Source organism: Sceloporus undulatus, chromosome 8 (assembly GCF_019175285.1).
Source record: "Sceloporus undulatus isolate JIND9_A2432 ecotype Alabama chromosome 8, SceUnd_v1.1, whole genome shotgun sequence".
Lineage (NCBI taxonomy): Eukaryota > Metazoa > Chordata > Lepidosauria > Squamata > Phrynosomatidae > Sceloporus > Sceloporus undulatus.
In genome coordinates, this window is record NC_056529.1 from 17,599,907 (window position 1) to 17,620,759 (window position 20,853).

The following is a 20,853-nucleotide window of genomic DNA, read 5'->3' on the forward strand; positions in this document are numbered from 1 at the left end:
GGAGATATGCTGTTTAAATGCTGCCTGCTTCCTAAGAGGCCAGATGCCACACCAAAGCCATGCTCCAGTCCTAAGGACTGGAGTGCAGCTTTGGCATAGCTTTTGGCCCCTTAAGATGTGTGTGTCATTTAAACAGCATACCTCCAAAGTGACCCGAAGTGGCTTTATTTTGTCCTGTCTGTTCAGGCCATAAGTCCATCCCCACTACAAACCCAAGGATTACATAGGGCAGAGTCATGGAAGTTAAAATGCTATGAAAGTGATAGAATGGTACAGTGGAGATGCATCTTTTGAATCATGAGAGATAGAGAAAGACCTCTAGTTTTATTTTCAGCCTTTCCCTGCATCCACTTTCTCCATGGCATGCACAGTCTTATGAAGAGAAAACTCTATTGTCATGAGATGAAAGAGAGATTCTCATAACACAATGTGCACAACCTGGAGAAGCAGCCGGTTCTTGCTAATGACGTTACACAGCTGCAACTTGGAACAAGTTGATGAAAGAGCAGGCGCTGCACTTATTAAATAAGCACCGTTGGAATGGGAGACATCAAAGGGCAAAGGAAAAGCTGTCCATTTTAATGGAAACAGACTCTCTCTGTCTGTCTGTCTCCTTTAAAGAGCAACATCTGCAAAGGTGTAAATTATGCAACAGCTACAACCTCCCATAAGGGCAAGACCTACTACTTCAGCACTCACGCCTGGTTCTGTCAATCATTATCCAAGCACTGGGTGTCCCTCAGAAGGTGGAGCCCTCTGGGAATAAGAAATAAGAAGGTGAGAGAAAGTGTCCAAGGGCTTCTTTTTGTCTTTTATAAAATCCTGTCTGGCAAGCAGCAGCTGAGATAAGCCACACCAGGCAAACACATCTCTTCATGCAACTTGATTGTTTGCAATCCTTAAAAAGATCACTCCCACTGCAACGGATATCCCCTCCCCACTCTGTTTCTTCTTTCCAATCTGTGCACATCGAAGAGCTCCTGCCTTATAGCAAGGTGTGAATTTTTGGACCCTGATAAGAATTTATTTTCAATTTTTATCCCCATTATTGTGCTTTCCCCCGCCGCTCTTCCGTACCACCTTGGTTGTCGTCTGCTCACCATCATGGTCCTCTACCACTCCGAAGTGGACAATTGCCTGTTGATCTACGCAAGTGCGACCTTGCTCTACGGCGGGACAATTCTTTACCGAGCCAAGAAGAACCGGGTGGAGAAAGCCATTCCTTTCCTCTTGGGCATCCTCTTGCTGTTTGCTTTGGAAATCCTGTGCTTTGCGACCCTGAGGAGCTACCTGGGCTTGAGCTTATTCTCGTTGGCGTGCCTCATCTTTTGCATTTACACACCTACGCAAGCCATGCTGCCTGTGGACCGCAAAGCTGTACTCATCACAGGTAAGAAGAAACATCTTTTTTAAAGAAAGCAATAAAATAATAATATTAGAAATGTCAAGGAAAAGGCTGTGAAACTAACATTTTATACTTGTTTCTGAAACCGAACAATGTCAATTACTTTGCATCCCTGTGGGCATACATTCCTTCATGTATTAATATTAATTTCATCCTCTGTCTGCTTTAAAAAATAGATATATCTTTGGCACAGCAATAAGAGGCCTTTGCATAGAAATTGCATGCGATGTCTACTTTCTTGGCTTCCAGCACAGTCTGTCCTATCCATGTTCTCAGCAGTAAGCCCCACTGAATCCAAAGGGACTGACTGCCAAGTCAGCAAGGATCAAGTAACTGGGTCTGTAATCTCTAAAATCTTTAAAAAGCCACATGCCTGAAATTCTTAACTGGGCTCTTCTTTTTTTATATTGTTTTCCTTTCTCCCTTCATTGCAAATTGCTGATCAAGAGATTCACTGCCATCAACAGAGAACTCCCAGTTTGTTTGTTTGTCTTACCAATGTCACCTTCCGCAAAGCCAGGGACACACCGTTTTCACTGGTGACAAGGAGCTCGGAAACAGTGTGCCGGCCTTGATAAATTGCTGCAAAGTGATTCCAAGAACAAACTCCTGCTGTGGGTGTGTATCACACCTAGAAACAAATTGCTCATTTGACTACATGGTGCCTTGCCAAAGAAAGACCGCTACTATTCGGAGGGGGAGCTAGGGAGAGGAACGAAAGAGAAAGAAAATCCATCAGTCGTTGCTAAAAATAATGTCCATTCATACAAAAAAGGGGGTAGTAAACTTGACAGCTCTTGTTCGTGGCTTTTGTTAGATAAGTTCTGCTTTCTGTTTTGTTGTTCTAACAGTTTCATGGGCTGGAGTGGTTTGAGCATTGGACTATGACTCTGGAGAGCAGGGTTCGAATCCCAGCTCGGCCATAGAAACCCACTGGGTGGCCATGGGCAAGTCACACTCTCTCAGCCACAGAGGATAGCATTGGCATTCTGAAGAAACTTGCCAAGAAAGTGTCATGATAGGGTTAGACTTAGGGTCACCACAAGTAAGAAATGACTTGAAAGCACACAGTAACAGCATACTCAATAGTTCGTTTTGTTGCTCTTTAGCTCAAGGTGCAAATTCTCTCTGTGTGTCTCAATCTCACTCTCAGTCTCTATCTCTGCCTGTGTCTGTGGGTGCATCTGCACTGCAGAAATAATGCCATTTGACACCACTTTAATTGCCATGGTTCCATCCTACAGAATCCTGGGATTTGTAGTTTGGTGAGGCACCAGCACTCTGTCACTTGTTGTTGGAACCAGTGTGGTGTAGTAGTTTGAGCATGGGACGAGGAATCTGGAGATCATAGAAAGCCCCATGATAGATTTGCCTTAGAGACGTCATTAGTCGGAAATGATTTCAAGGCACACAGCAACAGCACTCTTTGGCAGAGGCTAAAGACCTTGTAAAACTACAGATCCCAGGATCCCCTAGGATGGAGCTACAGCACTTAAAGTGGTGTCCAACTGCATTAAGTTCACAATATAGATGCACACTTCTTCTCTCTCTTTCTCTGTCTGTCTCTCAGAAGCCAACACCAAGTAACTGGTCATTATAAACCTGTTTGTGACTTGGAGACTAACTGAATTTGGAGTGCTGCACATTCCCACAATTTAAGGTTGTCAAACTAGACAAACAAATGGCAGCATCCTACTCACATATTGCCACTATTACTCCTATACGTCTTACAACAATGAAAATAGACACCAGCAAAACAGCAACAGTAATGCAGACAGCACATCTTGTACTGTGAAATTGTACCTCCCTCTGACAATAATAAAACACAGTAATTGCTGAAGTTGGTGCCTTATTCCCAGTCCTTTATTTGCATGAAACTTTATGCAAATCATCCAGACGAATAAAGACATGAGGTTTAAATAGCACTGAATCCCAAATCCAGCTTTTAAGGAACTCAGGTTGCATATTGCCATCATTGGGAAACTCTTCAAGATACCTAACAGTACTTGGCACTCTGTCAAAACATTTGTGGGGATTTCACTTCAAATAATAATGACTGGAGATGATCATCACCTTTAGCATTGTCAAATTACAAGGCTAGTCAATTGACTAGATGCTGTTGTACAGCGGCCCACCACTTTTTCAAATGTCACAGTACTTAACAAGAGTTGTGTCTACAGTGTAGAAATAACCCAGTTTGATACCACATTAACCGCCATGGCTCCATCCTACAGAAACCTGGGATTTGTAGTCTTGTGAGGCACCAGCACTCTTTGGCACGGTAGGCAAAGACCTGGTTGTGGTTGTTGCTGTTGTTGTCTGCCTTCAAGACTTTTTTCGGTGACCCTAAGGGGAACCTACGATGAGGTTTTCTTGGCAAGATTTGTTCAGAGGAGGTTTGCCATTGCCTTCCTTTGAGGCTGAGACCATGCGATTTGCCTAAGGTCACCCAGCAGGTTAAACTACAAATCCCAGGATTCCAAAAATGGAGCTGCAGCACTTAAAGTGGTCTCAAATTGCATTGTTTAGAGGCACCCAAGAATGAATTAGTTTTGAAATGTAACTTTCCAAGCTCTGGGTAAAGCAGAGGATGAGTCCCTCTCATTTTGTCCCCTTCTTAAAATTCACCCCCCCCCAAAAAAAAATATATTCTCAGCAAAAAACTTTTGGTTTGGCTTCTCTTGAGAGGTTTCTTTCCCCTTCTTTTTCTTTCTCTTCTTCCCCTTTTTCTTTTTAAGAAGAATGTGCAGACACTGCCTTGGTCTTGCAAATACACATTTTTCTGGATTTCTCAAATCTTCAGCCCTTTTTAAAAAATCCCAATGGCAATCTTAGGCATGCTTTGTTCTGGCTCAAGAGATATAGACTGGTGACAGGCAGACTGTTTAGGCAGATCTCGCCTGGAAAAAGTTTTCAAAAGAACTAATTGGATAAATTAGTGCATTCGTCACATTAAGCAGCTGGCTCAGCCTGGCTGCCGCCGGTGTTCAGAGTCCAGAACTATATGCACCTGACTGCAAGTTTGCATCCTCCGGGACCAGGATGGAAACATGATCATAAATAACCTCGTTCCATTCACCTGGAAAGAACATTAGCAACAACAAGCCAATAAAAGAATATTGAGGATAACAAAGCTTTTCAGCCAATCAGTGTTCCAGGTGTTTTCCTCTAGTGCGTGCATTTCGTATCATCCATCATGATGAAATTCACAATAAATCCACTTCCAAATCAGAGCTTGAGTGCGTCCCTTTTTTTTCGCTGCCGGCTGGGGGATTGTGTATCGGCATTACATAATCATAGCAGCTTGATGTCACTTTAATTGCAATGGCACTATTCTATGCCATCCTGGGATTTGTAGTCTTGTGAAGCAGACTCATGTCGACCCTGTGGATGAGGGCATCTCCAAAACTCCCTGTCCTTCACTGCTCTGCTCTGTAAATTCAGACCCATGAGCTCCCTGACTGAATCTAGTCATCTGGTGTGTGGTCTTCCTCTCTTTCTGCTGCCCTTTACCTTTCCTAGCATTATTGTCTTTCCCGCTGATTCATGCCTTCTCGTGATGTATTCAAAGTATAACATCCTTGATTTAATCATCTTGGCTTCCAGGAAGAGTTCAGGCTTGATCTGTTCAAGGAGCCATTGGTTTGCCTTTTTGGCCAGCCACAGGATCCTCAGGACTCTTCTCCAGCACCGCATCTCAAATGAGTTGATTTTCTGTTTATCCACTTTCTTCACTCTCCAGCTCTCACATGTGTACATTGTGAGGGGGAATACAATGGCATGGATGATTCTAACTTTAGCACTCAGCTATACATCTTTACTCTTTAGGATCTTATCTAGTTCTTTCATTGCTGCCCTTCCCATTCCTAGTCTTCTTATTTCTTCAGAAGTCCCTGTTCTGATCAATGTTTGATCCAAGGTACAGTACCTCTTTGACTGTTTCAATTTCCTCATTATCTAGGTTGAACTTACATAGGATTCTCTGGGGGTCATTATTTTTGTTGTCTTTATGTTCAGCAATAAGCCTGCATTGCACTTTCTTCTTTGACCTTCCTTGGTAATTGGTCCACGTCTGTGATGTTTTCCATTAGTAGTATGTTGCCATTCACATATCTTAGATTATTGAGATTCCTTCCTCCTATCTTGACTCCTCCTTCTTTTGAGTCTAAAGCCACTCTTATGATATTTCTATTAAGAACCATAGCCATAATTGGAATTCTTATTGCTCCAGTTTTTTATAAATGGTTACCAATCTTTCAATAACAACAACAATAATAATAATCTAATGCATTTTTCAATTTGGGTTCTCTTTAGGCAGTGACAGTGGCATAGGGCATGAGCTGGCAAAGTACCTCGACCACTTGGGATTCACTGTATTTGCTACGGTTTTGAATGACAAAGGGCCTGGTGCCGAAACGCTGAGAAAGACCTGTTCCGAAAGGCTCTCCATCCTGCGAATGGATGTCACCAATTCTGCACAGATTAAAGATGTGTATCTTGAAGTTAAAAGAAAGTTGCAAAATGAAGGTATTTTTTTTTGGGGGGGGGTCTGCATAGATCAAGGGGTGGGAATGTGTTGAGCCACATGTCAACCTCCTAGAGCCTCCAAAACTCTCCCACCCATAAGAACATTTTGAGAAAATAAAAGATGCATGCCTAAGGAAACTCCCACAGGGTGCAAGTTTGGGAGAAAAAAGCTACACCTGGGAAAACAGGACAAGTGACATATTGGCTAACACCCCTAATGTACATCTGCATGTCTTCAAGTCACCTGTCAATTTATGGGAACCCTATGAATTTCATAGGGCAAGGAATATTTGAAATATGCCATTGCTTTTCTCTGTATGTAGCCTACAGCCGCTATTGGAAGCTGTTTAGCTTCCAATATCAGACAGGATCTGGTGCCCTCAGGATAGTTAGGCCTTTTAACATATATACGTCATACTTGTAAGACTGGCTTCTTTAAAATTGTTTTGGATGTGGGCTCAGGACCCAAACAATCTGACTAAATGGATGAATTAAATGAATAGTATAAATCTGTTTTCTGCACAGAAAATAGTGCTTTCTTCTTTTTTAAAAAATGTGCACATTTTGTGCAGAGTAAGTCCTAAACTGTGAAAATTCTCATTAGCACAGTATGAGAATTTTTCCGTCAGGGTTTTCCAGTAGTCAAGAGAGACATTTGCTGACTGCTCTTCAACTGTTTCCAAATATTATTTCCATCCTTATTATAGGGGAAAGTTTTATATCTGACCTTTGTGCTTCCTTTCTTTCTAGATCTTTGGGGTGTCATCAACAATGCAGGGATAATGGGATACACTGCTGACGGGGAATTGCTTCCCATGCGTTCTTACAAACAGTGCATGGACGTCAACTTCTTTGGTCCCGTTGAGTTGTCAAAAACCTTCCTGCCCTTGCTCCGGAAATCCAAAGGAAGGCTTATTAACATCTCAAGCTTGGCAGGTGAGTCAAGCTGGGATCTCTGTGGGATTCACCAGCATATAGACTGTGATCCAAAACACACTGAAGAAATAATCAAGTTTGATATCCCTTTAACTGCCCTGGCTCAGTGCTAGAGAATCCAGAGAACTGTAGTTTACTGTGCCACCAGCATTGTCTGACAGAAAAGACTAAGGCCCAATACAGACGGCTGATTTGCAGCGGCCTGGAGCCAATTCTAGGGTTCCAGAGCATGCAGCATCCACACACTCCAGAACCCTAGCATCTATGGGCGGTGCCAACTTTATGCAGCACCGTCCATACAGTTCACATGTCCATGATGTGTCTTGTGTGATGCATACAAAAGGCGCAATGCACAAGATACCTCACCGCTATGCCCCAGGGTGCAAATGGCACCTTGGCAGCATCACGGGAAGGAGCTCCATTTTGGAGCTCCTTTTTGCAGCGGATTGTTGTGGCCGTGCAGTTGCTGAAGCAATGATCCGGAGAAGAAAGGGACATCTGTACCAAGATTAAATGTCTCACAAAGCTACAGTTCTCAGAATTCCCTAGCTTTTAGCCAGGGCAGTTAAAGTGGTCTCAAACTGGAGTGCTTCTCCAGTGTTCTGGACATGTAAATCTGTATGGAATATTCCCTGGCTCCATCTGTACTACAGAAATAATGCAGTTTGATGCTCAATGCTAAGGAATCATGGCACAATTCTAAGGAATCCTGAGATTTGAAGTTTGTTATAGCACAGGAGCTATCTGACAGAAAAGGCTAAATATTGAACAAAACTACAGACCCCAGAATTCCATAGCATTGATCCACACCAGTTAAAGTGTTGTCAAGCTGCATTATTTCTGTAGTGCAGATGCAACCTCTGTGGACCATCCCACTTCTTATTCTTTATAGCTTTTATTCAACATTTTCATGTTAAAATCCCATATTAGAGTTTGGGAAAATTTACTCTGGGACACTGCAGCTTCCAGAATCCCACAGCCAGGATGTCTGGTGATTTTATCTAACCCAGATTGTTCCCCATGAGCTCTGCCTTATACGTTTCTATGCAAATCCAGTTATTATGCCTGTGTCAGCATTCAACTAATAGGCTGTTTAACATGCAAGAATCTTGCATCTTGCCAAGAATGAAACAGAACCCTGGGGAAGCAAATATAAAATCATCAGAACAATATCCCTTTCTTAAAATGAAGGTATTTAATGGTCAGGTCAGGAAGAACTAATGGGTGGTCTGATGGAATCCATTAAAAAGGACTCAACTTCTGGAGCTTCATGAGACTATTGCTGGGGGACCTCTTGGTCAGGAACAGAACTGCATCTGGTATCATCTGGTAGCCTTGCAAGGTCTGGCAAAAGTCTTCTGTTAAGAAGGTACTGGATACCTCCTTACACAACAACAGAAATAGGTGATGTCCACTACATCAGCATAGTATAGTGGTTTGAACATTGGACAACAACTCTGAAGACTTGGGTTCAATCCCTGCTCAGCTGTGGAAACCCACTGGGTGACTTTGGGAAAGTCCCGCTCTCTCAGCCTTAGAGGAAGGCAAAGGCAAACCCCGTCTGAACAAATCTTGTCCAGAAAACACCATGATAGGCTTGCCTTAGGATCACCATAAGACAGAAATGGAGATCGAGCATGGTGTAGTGGTTTGAATGTTGGACTATGACTCTGGAGACCAGGGTTCATATCTTGGATCAGCCATGTAAACCCACTGGGTGACCTTTGGCAAGTCACACTCTTTCATCCTCAGAGGGTGGCACTGACAACCCCTCGCTAAGGAAACCTGGTCAGAAAACCTCATGATAGGCTTGCCTTTAGGATTGCCATCAGTCAGAAAAAACTTGAAGGCACACAACAGTAACAACTAACCCACAATTATGCTAAAATACCAGATCACTAGTTATTAGTATTTTTTAAGAGAAGGAATCAGTTGTCAAGTGATGGAAAAAACCTCACCCTTGAGTCCTAGGAGTAAGGCTATCAATCAGGCTAACAAATACAGGTCTACATGGATCTACTATAAACTCCCTATTGTTGTAAGAATGGTACCTTGCAGATATGGCCTAAATCCAATTGCTAAGTGTAACAGATCCATCGAATCAATGGGATTTACATAAGAGTTGACCTACCTACCATTCAACAACTGAACCCGTGGTAGTTGACATCAGTTATTGGCTTTAGGCCTATGGAAACCGTTAAAGAGATTGATGGCTCTAACTTTTAGTTTTCCAGCAAGCACAATGCAGTGATTTCACCAAACATATCACTTAAAATCCGACTCTCTGCCATCCTCAGAACAAGCCTACAGCATGAGATCCATTTGCGCATTGTAGAAACCAATGTCTCATGCATCTTTAAAAATTCTCACCTGTCTTTGGGGGCCTCTTAAGTGTTTGTTATAATGGAAACACGAGTCGCTTTCGGCACTGTTGTTTGGTAGCCGAGGAATTATTTCTCTCCTGGAATGTCATTCAGACTGTTGAGACTTCCTTTCTGACATCGGGGATTGATGAAGACAGGGTAAAATGAGGCAATAGCAAACTTGTTTAAAATGTCGCCTCATCTCCTCTCTGCTGTTTTGGGCTCTGTCTTCAGCATGGCAGGCATCCAGACGCTGAATCAAATGGCAGATGCATTTATCAATTTCAGCAGGTGGGGGGAAAAAGCTGGTTTGTCAAAAGTGTCGGTATCACTTAGGGCTTTACAGAAAATAGCGGAGAAAAGAATCAACTGAGAACCTCCTGAATGACAAGCTGATAAATATGCATTGTCCTGTGGTCACTTATATATGTGTGTGTGTGTCTGTGTCTGTGTGTCTGTGGTTATCTGACTATGTATGACTATAGGCACTATATTCACTGGTGGCACCTGTAATATTCTACAGAGGTTAGCATTTTCTTTCCAGAATCTTCTATCATAGCAGGGGTGCAATACATATCATGGGAATCTTCTTGACGCGTTGTTGTTGTTGTGTGCCTTCAAGTCACTTCTGATTTAGAGCAATTCTAGAGCAAACGTAACGTGAAGATTTCTTGGCAAATTTCTTCAGAGGCCATCTTCTGAGGCTGAGAGAATGTGATGGAAGCTAATGGGTTTCCATGACTGATCCAGGATTCAAACCCCGATCTCCTAGTGTCCTAGTCCAACATTCAAACCATTATACCACTACGTATCTTATGATGGGGTAATTTAGGATTATTCTGGTGTAACTATCTTTTTCCAGATGTTCCCAGAAAGGTATCCAGTACCTCTTTAAATAATGTTTCTCTCCTGGGGCAGTGTTGTTCCCCATCCTTGGTGTCACCCGGTGCTCCTGAAATTATATCTGGTCACGTTTCCAAGATGGAAATGACGAATTATTAGATTTTCCAAAGTTGTGTTCTTGTTGTGATGGAAAATACCTTGTTGTGATGGAAAGGTTTCCTTGCACTTCCTTGCAGTGCAGAATGGACTCCCGGCAGATTATTGTCAGTCTGTACTCAAGAAATTTCCCTTAAGGCAGTCTTTTCCACTGTCCAGCAGTCCTTGCTGTTGCATGTTTTTCCTGCCATGAATACCTCTTTGTTCTGGAGCATCAAAAAAGCTGTCAGTCCCATCTTCTACCTGACAGCCCTCAAGATATTTGAAGACAGCTTTCACATTTCTTCTAAGTCATTTCTTTGCCAGGCTAATTACTGCCTGCTCTTTCATGCATCCCTCATATGAGAAAGGTGTGAAAACACTTAGCATGTTTAGCCTGGGGAGAAAAATGAGGAGATTAAAGAAAGTGATGACAGTTATTTCCAGATAGGTGAGGCTTTGTTTAGAGCAGGGGTGAGACAGCTCTTGGACTTAGTATAGGTCACACTACCCCTGAGAAATATAGCAATTGGGGGGAAATGGGGAAATCAATCCAGGACCAGTTGAACTCTTGTATTTGTTTTTCCGACACCCTCTTTGCATGCTTTTTAGAGCAAAGCAAAGCATGGGAAGGAAAAAGATAGCTTCGCTGATATTAGTTATGATGTTTTAAGTTAGACTTGTGGCCTCAGAACTGTTTCCTATTTGCATTTATGACTATAATGTCATTGCCACAATCATAAATGCTCTCCATACCCACCTTACAAACCAGCCAGCGAATGGAGTTCTGTGTGCTGGAAAGCAGGGCACCAAAGAAGGATACCTCCAGTCCTTTCCCTTGAGCATCTGGCGGTGCGCAAAGACACTGTGATAGGATCCCACAGCGGCCCCAGTTCTGTGGCTCACTGGTGGGATGGGATTGGATGCATCATCCTTCAATGCCTCCTTCAGCACCACACAAACCTCCGTCCTCTCATGTAGTTGGCTAGATTTTGAAGTGGATTTCAGGGGCCAGATTGGGAGATAGATTGTAGTCACTACATGCTGGCTATGTGTCTGACACAAGACCTCAGCCCTTATTCATTTAAAAATCATCTGGATAAGTCTTCCAGAAGAGACCGGTCTGCAGTGCTGTTTTAAATTTCTTCCTGATATTGCTTCCTGGTGAAATTGGAATTTGGGAGGAATGGAATATAAGGCAGAGCAACCTACAGAACAATGAAGGAAAGGAAGTAAGGCAAATCTACCCATCCCTAGGGAGAACATTTATATAATAGTTGTGTCTCACATGCCTTTTCCACGGTCTGGACCATGTGTGTGAACATTGCACATGTGTCTCTTCATAAGGGGTAGGTTGGACCATGGCCACGATGCAACAGCAGTTCCATCTGTGTAATGGGAGCAGTCACAAGATTGCCATCAAGGAAACAGCATTTTAACATATGTTTCCCATTGTCATCAATAAACTTTAGGAAAACAGTTTCATTATGTTCAGTCTGTACTTGCCTGGGTGCACATTGATGTCTCGAAAGTCAATTTGATCTCATTACAGGCAGGAGATAAACAGGTTAGTGGGAAATGTGTACTATGTGTTTCACAAGGACAAGGAACAAGCAGTCATGATGGTACGTTGTTAAGATTCTTACCTTTTATCTGATGTTGTCTCACCTTTTGTCTGATGTTATCTCTTGGAGAGCTTTTGCATTGAGACGCTAGAGAGGGAAAGACATGGGAAAGTTGAATTCTAAACATTTTGTCCCAATAGATTAGACCTATTGACTCATTTGCTGACTAGTGAATTACAGTACTACACAGATAACTACACTGGTAAGAGCCAGCATGGTGTAGTGGGTTGAGCATTGGACTAGGACTCTGGAGACTGGAGTTTGAATCCTAGTTCTTCCATTGGATGACCTTTGGCAAGTCACACTCTCTCAGCCTCAGATGATAGCAAAGGCAAGCCTCCCCGGAAGAAACTTGCCAAGAAAACCCCATGAAAAGTTTGCCTTAGGGTCACCGTAAGAAAGGACTTGAAGGCACACAACAACAACAACACATATAAAACACAGCTTTCTTTAGTAGCGATTACTACTGGTTCACTTTCTCAAGTTATATACAGTTCCAGTTTCTCTTGCCTCCATTTGAATCAAACAAATTCAAGTGCTTTGTAATTCAAATATGAAGAAATGTCAGAGTTTGGTAAATTCTTGTCCAAAGGGAAAGTCTCACTCATCCTTACAAAGTGAGGAGATGTTTAACTGCCTTCCAGTGCTCTTTTTCAAAAAATGTAAGCAATATTTATACAATACTGGAGGTACCCTTCACCAAAGGATTTGCCATTGACATCTGAAAAGGTAAAAAGAAACATCCCAAATGGGGAGCCTGGTTTGAAGAAAAGAAACAGAATATCAGAAGCAGTGGTAGGATTCAAAGATATAGCTGTGTTAGTCTGTAGAATCAGTAGGTAGAGAGATCTTGTAGCACCTTTGAGACTAAGTGATAGAAATGAATTGGCAGCATGAGCTTTTGTAGACTTCATTCTACTTCCTAAAATGCATTTGATGGAGTGGAAACCACATTTGGTGGATTTGGTGGAGTGGAAACAGTGGTTGACCTTGCTAATCTATCCTGGAAGGGATGAAAGTGATGGCAATATCTTTGTGGGACGAACCAAACGGCATAAAATACATGATGCAAGCTTTGAAGGCTCCACTAGCTTCTTAATCAGGCAAAGGTGTTAAAAAGCATATAGAAGAAAGAAAAGGGGAAATGATGTTGGAGTCATAGGTCTACGTTTTGTCAAGATGATGTTGTTAAGTGAAGTTGGTACAGAGAGATATTCATGTAGACTGAAGCCATTCCTCTCTTTTGGTCTTGTGGGCTCTGGGAGACAAAATGTAAACTCCATTAGCAACACAAAAAGAAACCTCCTTTGAGATCCAGGTTGTTCTTTGTCCAGAGTCATAGCCCACTTGAATTGGTTGCAATAAAGTGTAGAAGTGACTACAGTAAAGTATGGGGATGGGGATGGTGGTAGCAGAAGCTCTAATGGAAATGGGGCAAGATGAGTGGGGAGGGCTCTTGTCTCAACCTTGGGACCCCAATAACTTTGACCACAGTCCCACAAATTTTCAGGAGGACAAAAGGAGACTTCCTTCTCATCTCTGGTTCTCTGTTAATGTACAGGCCATGGGGGCCCTTAGTAGCCATGGTTTTCTGAAGATCACTTCAATGGAAGTTGTAGAAGCTGTAGTTTGCTGAGATAGGGAAGGAGTAGCATGGAAGAATAGATGGGAAGAAGGTGATGAAGAGATTTATGGGATATGAAGGTTAACACATTCAAATTGACTCTGAATTCCAGTAGGCAACTTCTCAAGCTTTAGGATGGTAGGTTGGTAATGAAAGAACTCAGCTCATTTCAGAGCAAATCCAACCTAAGCAGGCTGGAGAAATCATCCATCCTTTGAACCTTGTACATGCTCTGTATAGTTTGTACTCTCCTATTTATCACAATGGGGACAAAACATAGTAACTAATTTATTGACCCTGTGTGGTATCCTGTACGATCTATTTCCCCCACAGAACTGGATGCCGAATTGAGGTGATTCCCACCCACACACTTAACCCACCCAATAATAGTCCAGGACTTTCTATATTACCTGGGAGTAACCACAGTAAACACAGTGGGCTTTCGTCCAAGTGGACATACCTTCAATTGTCGTGGAAATGCCAAAGCCTGGTTCCATTACTGAGGAGGGAAAAGGAGAAATGAATAAATCAAGAGGCAGCTGCTTGCAGTTGGCAAGAACTTCTACATTTTTGTTTGGTTTGGTTTTACAGCTGCTAGCAAACAGGTCCCCTTCAGCACCTTGCATTTAACCTCAGCCTAAAATTCAGTGAGGCTTATAATCATCTATTTTAAATTACCAGCGGAGAGAGTGAGTAGCCAGTTTTGATTCTTCCCATAGGAGGCATCCCAATGCCGCGATTTGCTGCCTATGGAGCATCCAAAGCCGCTCTGTCCATGTTTTCTGGAGTGATGAGGCAGGAGCTGTCAAAATGGGGCATCAAAGTAGTTGCCATTCATCCATCAGCCTTCAGGACAGGTAAGTTGCTGGCTTTTTATTTAGTTCCTGAGCTCGGTGGACTTTTGGGTTGGAAGCCTCCTCAGCAGTGGGATCTGGTGGACCTCATACCGGTTGGACAAACATGCATCTAATTTTGATTTTAATTTGAACTTTGAAAGAACTATGTATAGCTCACAGTCTAATTTGGGGATAGGGAACAGCACCTAGGACATCTCCTTTAAAGTTGACATAGAGTGGATTAGCCACCCCATGGATACGATGCAACTGCCATGTGCAACCAATAGGGACCAATGTTTTGAAGTAGAAATTACAAATGGCTTCACATCCTTGGTATTTTTACCCACCTGGACGTGCAAAATCTATTTGGGCTTTTTCAGATTCCAGATAGAATTTGTCTCTGAAATAAATCACATCAGGTAATAGCCACAATCCTGGACAACACAGGAGCAGCAGCAAAACATGTAAGAAAGCCAGTGTGGTGCAGTGGTTTGGGTGTTGGACTAGGACTCTGGGAGGACAAGGTTCAAATGGCTGCGCAGTCACAGAAACCCACTGGGTGACCTTGGTCACGTCACACTTTCTCAGCCTCAGACGAAGGCAATGGCAAACCTCCTCTGGACACATCTTGCCAGGAAGACCCTGTGATAGGTTAGGGCTGCCATAAGTCAGAAATGACTCAAAGGCACACAACAACAATAGACAGTTCAAACACTTGAATGTTTGCACACATTTTCATAGAACTGTTTTGCGTGAGACAACTCAGATGGCAAATCAGGCAGAGCAGTAGTTGTAACTGGGATTTGGCAGATGCCAGAAAGGAGAGTTTGTAGTGGATGTGAAGACCATGAGGATAGCCCTCCACACCCATTCCAGAAAGAGATATTAGTGTATATAAGCCACACTTATGTGTGTGCATATCACTAACCGAGTGCCATACCTTATTTTGGAAAAGATGACCATTGTGCTTAAATGAGGGAAAGCAGAGCTTGGAAAGAATGTGCGATAAGTAACGCAATTAACTCTCTCTTGAGATTTTGTTTTGATAATGAGGAAGCAGCAAAGCCGCCTAGCGAATATAATTCAGCAAAGATCCTTCTTGGTATGAAGCATGGTCATCGCTCGCTTCATTCTCAGGCCCAGGAATTGAACACTGCAACTCTTCTGTGCACATTAGTTGAGATTATAAGGATGTTTGCGCATATGTTTTGCATTTTCTTTTCATTTTTTAAAATTTCATTTTATTTTGTATTTTGAGATTTTTTTTAAAAAAAATCTTGTTTGGGCAAAAAAAGGCCTATGATTATTATTATTATTATTATTTGAAGGAAAACACCTAGCACAAAAAATTTCATGGAGAAAAATTCTCTTGTGGGAAAAAGACGCTGTTTGCCACATAAAAACTTATTTTGGGCACAAATACATTTTTCGACAAAAGAAGTTCCAACACATGAAATTTTTTTTCATTTTGACCATTTTATCAATGGAGTGTTTAGCTATTTGAAGACATGCTTTCTTGTTCACTTTGAATGGTGAGAATTGTGAGGATTTCTGACATCTATATTTGGAGCAACATTTCCTAATTTCTCTTTAAGGAAAGTTTGAGGAACATTGACTGGTATTTTTTCAAGTTTTATGCCATTCTTTTATCAATCCTAGGTTTTTCTGTTTTTATTTCAAGAATTAAAGAAAAGTAATGTATTTTTTTTTAAATGACCAAGGCAAAAAGTCACGAATCATCGAATCATAGAGTTGGAAGAGACCCCAAGGGCCATCCAGTCCAACCCCGTTCTGCCATGCAGGAACTCTCAGCCAAAGCATCCCCAACAGATGGCCATCCAGCCTCTGCTTAAATGTAAAATGCTTTTTAAAAAGCACAGCAGTGAGTAGTGACCATTGTTTCCTAAAAACCAGAAGGAATAATGGAAATTGATTACTTTTTTAAAAAAATAAGCATTCCAAAATTGGGGAGAATGTAATCATTTTTTCCCTTCCTTGGGTCTTGAAAGGCCCCAAGGAATTGCTGTCTTTTATAAATCCCAGTTGAGGTTGGAGGGGGGGGGGGAACAATTTAGCTTATTAAATGCTAACTGCTGCACCAATTCCCACAGTCACTTTGAAAGCTGTATTATTTTCAGTTTATGACTTTTTTAATAGCCTAAGAACTGAAATGTGATTATGGAGACTTTGGCCAAGTTATTACATCAAGCAAGCGGAGCATAACACTCCACACCCGCAATTCACACATGCACACATAGATAAATGCACACATAGATGAAATGACCCCTTTCTCTTTCTTCCCCGTAGAGCTTAGACCAGCAACAGCATTTACATTTCTATACCATTACCTTTCTATAGAGAACTCAGCATCCTTTACAATCTATAAACCAATTGGCCCCAACAAGCTGGGTACTCATTTTATCGACCTACAAAAGGATGGAAGACTGAGGAGATTATCGCATGTCTGTTCTCACCCAACCCAGGCATGGGTGGGCACAGGCTTGAATGGGTGAAAACTGATCTTATTGCACACCTTTTTCCCCAACTCAGCCGTATCGCATACCTGCTCTGGACTCCTGGAGTACTTTTCCAACCTCTGATACTTTCCTGTCCTTCAAAAAGTATGCAAAGAGTCTGGATCAGGTACATGATGCAGCTGAGTTGGGCAAAAAGGCATGCAGTAAGATCCATTTTCACCCATTCAAGCCCAGGCCCAGCCTGTGCCTGGATCACATAAAAATAGATGTGTGATAATCTCCTGAGCCAACCTTGGAGCCCTAGGGATCAATGTTGTGTCTGCGGTACGGACATTTAACCGCTGTGCCACCAGAGCTTTGTAACTATCCATATCATTTGAATTGTCTGCTGAATCCTTCCTCTGGCCCTAGTAAGCAGCAGAAGTAGCAAAGCCCTTCTTGGGACTTGTATGCTCCTGGTGGGGAGGTTTTAGGTCGGCACAAAGGATTAGAGCAGTGGTTCCCAAACTGTGGTCCTCCAGATGTTTTGGACTCTTAGAAATCCTGATTGTTGGCCAAACTGGCTAGGATTTCTGGGAGTTGGAGTTCAAAACACCTGGAGGACCAAAATTTGGGAAACACTGGACTATAGAGTTGCTTCACCTAAAAAGGAACATGTTCATGTGTAAGCTTCACTGGGGCATGCATTTATCAGTAACCGGATGCCTCCCATGGTTACACATATCTGAGGCAGAATGGCATAGTAGTGTTGATTCCTCACCCTTGGTTTCACACATTACATGCTCGTTGGGACAGTTATACACTGGAGCCTTGGTATCTGCTGAGGTTTGGTCCCAGCAACCTCCATGGATACCAAAATCTGTGGAAGCTCACATCCCATTAAATACAATGGTATAGTAAAATTGTGTCCCTTATGTGAAATGGCAAAATCAAGGTTTGCTTTTTTTGGAATTTGTATATATTTTTTTAATGTTTCCAAACCATGGATGCTTCAGTCCATGGATCTGGAGGGCCAACTGTATTCTGCTTCATCAACCAGTGGCACTGTGTCTCTGGGAATTACTTGCTGAGAAACATAAATGGGAAAGTGCTATTGCATACATGTCTGCCTGCAAATTTCCCATATGCATTTGCTTGGCCACTGTGGGAAACAGGAAGCTGGGTTACATCCAGCTCTTTTCTACTCTTGCTTCCAAAACCACTCTTCTTTTTGAGTTATGAATTGGGTCATCATCATTTAGATCAAAAGAGAGACTGCTGGAAAGTGGGCAATCTGGGGCTGATTTTAGAGTTCAGGATTGTGGAGCAACCGCATGCTGTTGAGCGTTACTGCATGGTGGCAGCACTATCATGACTCAGCCCTGTCCACATGAGGGCCGCCATGATTATGCAAGTGTGACACAGCATCTAAAAATCGCTGCAATGTGCATGCATCATCACTGTGCGCCAGTGCGCCAGTGGGGCAGTCATGGTGCCTGTCATAGAGACTAAAAAGAACTCTCTTTCAGCGGGCTCTTTTTACTCCTGATGGAGGCCGCATTGTTTGGTTGGTGCAGCCTCCATCAGGAGCAAAATTAGGTGGCTCCAGCCCGCCCTTTCGGGAATGTCTGTCGAGCCCCTATGTTCCAGTACTGAAGAAAAATACTACCTACAAGACCTCTATCACACATTTTCTCTTGTTTCATTCTCATTCAAACAATCTTTCATATTAAGAAGCCCAGGTATTCATATACAAACTGGTTCATTTTCTAGGTATCCAGGGAAATCCTGAGCTCTGGAATAAGGAAGAACAGAACCTTCTTGACAATCTCACACCAGATGTGAAGAAAGATTATGGTGAAGATTACATCCACTCGATGAAGACCATGCTTATTCACATTCCCTCTTTTTCAGCGTCTGATTTTTCACCTGTACTCTATGATGTTACGCATGCATTACTGGCAGTGCATCCACACGGTTTATACACTCCTGGCAAGAATGCCTACAAATTCCTGCTCCTCTTCTGCTATTCACCTCTGTGGTTTTATGACTTTTTCATGAGCAAATGTATGAGTCCACCCAGCATACCCAGTGCTCTAAGGGTCACTGAGACCAAAAGCAAGAACTAAGAGACAGATCTGGGAGCAGATGCGTTTTTCCCCCAAATTCCAACCAACAATGCTTTAGAAAACGGTAATACTTTAGAAAACCATTGGTCCACATTCTTTGTTTGTGAACCATTGGTCCATGATCTTTATTTGTGAAGATGTGAATGGTGGATTTTTTAAGGGTTGTTTTTTTAATGCTCTGCTACAATCGTTGCATGACATGCAAAGTAGGAAGCATCTGGCTTTATGGCCAGTAGTTTCTCATATCATCGCCTTGTATATTTTACCTTTTATTTTTTCCTACCTTTTTTGGTTTAGTGTTTTTTACTATAACAAAGGCTGAGCTTATTTGTATTTTATGAGCATTCGTTGCAATGCCAATACCTGCCTTCCTTTTCCAATAACTTCTTGGCTCTCATCATATTCTTCTTACTCTCTCAGTTGCCCTCATTGACACAAGCACATTTCCAAATTATCTTCAATTACATAACGTTATGATATCATAATTTACCATGCCCCTTTTTCATGGGACAGAGGCATGTGCTTGTAGATTGGGGTAATGGGTCAGATTCTTTGCTGCCATCTTCACTCTTGACATTCATATGGTTAGATAAAAATGTGAATATATGTTATGCATGCATATTTTTTTTGCTTGCAGATTTCTCGCTATACAATCAGGAATCCTAGGGAGAAAAATAGAGCCCCTGATTGGTTTTACTATACTATGTATATAAGCTTTATTTGGGTTTTCAGCTGAATTAACAGAAGCAAAGCAGCAGGGAGTATTCTACTTGTCTCTTCACTCATTCTTTGTTGTTTATAGAAACCTACTTGTAACTATGTGCAAGCCTAGCTCTGCTAACATGTCCTTATTTTAACCAAACACAGAATTGAAATGCAAGATTGGTTGTTGGCTTATGACCTTTGGCTTGTTTAATCCATAGGAACACAGAAATATGGCTTGTTTCCCCTGTCTCCCCAAACTGAAACAGGAACTGACAAAAAGAACAGCTGAAAAAAGAAATCAGAGACAAACCAGAAAGCAAAAAAGACAAGCCATGGTTTGCTTGTTCGTATACATGCAAGTGGTGGCTTAAGCAACAAACCATGGTTAACCCCAACCATGCCTTACTGTGATATGCTACTCCATCCTTGCATTAAATTAATTCAGTATTTTCATATGGATGGTTTATATGTGATTTCTGATTTGGTGAACTCATCTGTTGATGATGATAATGATGATGATGATGAATCATCTAAAGAATACCACCAGCAGATTTGAAAGGATTAAATTAAATTAATAAAATTAAAGACAAACTGGATTGACAAATCCAGTTTCTTTTACTGGAGAATGCCCACTTGGTCAATGGAACTTACCTGAGTGTTGACTTCGAGAGACTGATTCAAAGGAGCTGCCTCATTTGGGACTATGTACCTGCAATTTGGTATCATCTCACAAACTAGAGAGAAAAGATGAATTGCAAAATAACAGTGATAAGGACGATAATGATTGTTCTTTATTTGACACAAAAATTGCAGCCAGTATGACAGCGTCAGTTGTTTATTGCAGGAATTAATGAATATAAAAAAGAACAAATGAGGAGTAGCTTTGCCATTGGGCTGACCAATCCAGATTATTCTTTATGATTTTTATCTCTGGAAATGTGGATGCTGTGCCCCACGCGCTGGGAGCTGGCCAAGGACATCATTATGTCTACACCTTGTTCCATATCCTAGTTCAAACAAGGCTTGGTTGGGTTTGTTTTGGTCTCTGTACAGGTTGTTGAAGGAAGGGTTGCACCAGCTTATTACCGCTGAAAATGACGCCACAAGAAGCTTCGAGGGTTTTGTGTGCCATGACCTCCCAACACATTATGCTTAACAGTGCTACTCGACCTGGGTCACTGTGACATGAGGTGCAGGTCAAAGCCTTGCCAAAATGCTTGAAGGAAAACTCACGCCAAAGCAAGGTAATCTTTATAGGGTCTATAAGCT

At 42.0% G+C, this 20,853-nt stretch overlaps 1 protein-coding gene across 1 annotated transcript; it reads left to right on the top strand.

Moving 5' to 3' along the window:
- The first annotated feature begins 986 nt into the window (after positions 1-986).
- HSD17B2 (hydroxysteroid 17-beta dehydrogenase 2) lies at positions 987-19,996 on the top strand. The gene is made up of 5 exons (XM_042438245.1): positions 987-1,390; positions 5,720-5,932; positions 6,683-6,868; positions 14,178-14,315; positions 18,524-19,996. Exons 1-5 carry the CDS (start codon positions 1,105-1,107, stop codon positions 18,877-18,879), a joined length of 1,179 nt encoding a protein of 392 aa, XP_042294179.1. The 5' UTR covers positions 987-1,104; the 3' UTR covers positions 18,880-19,996.
- Positions 19,997-20,853: the final 857 nt, after the last annotated feature.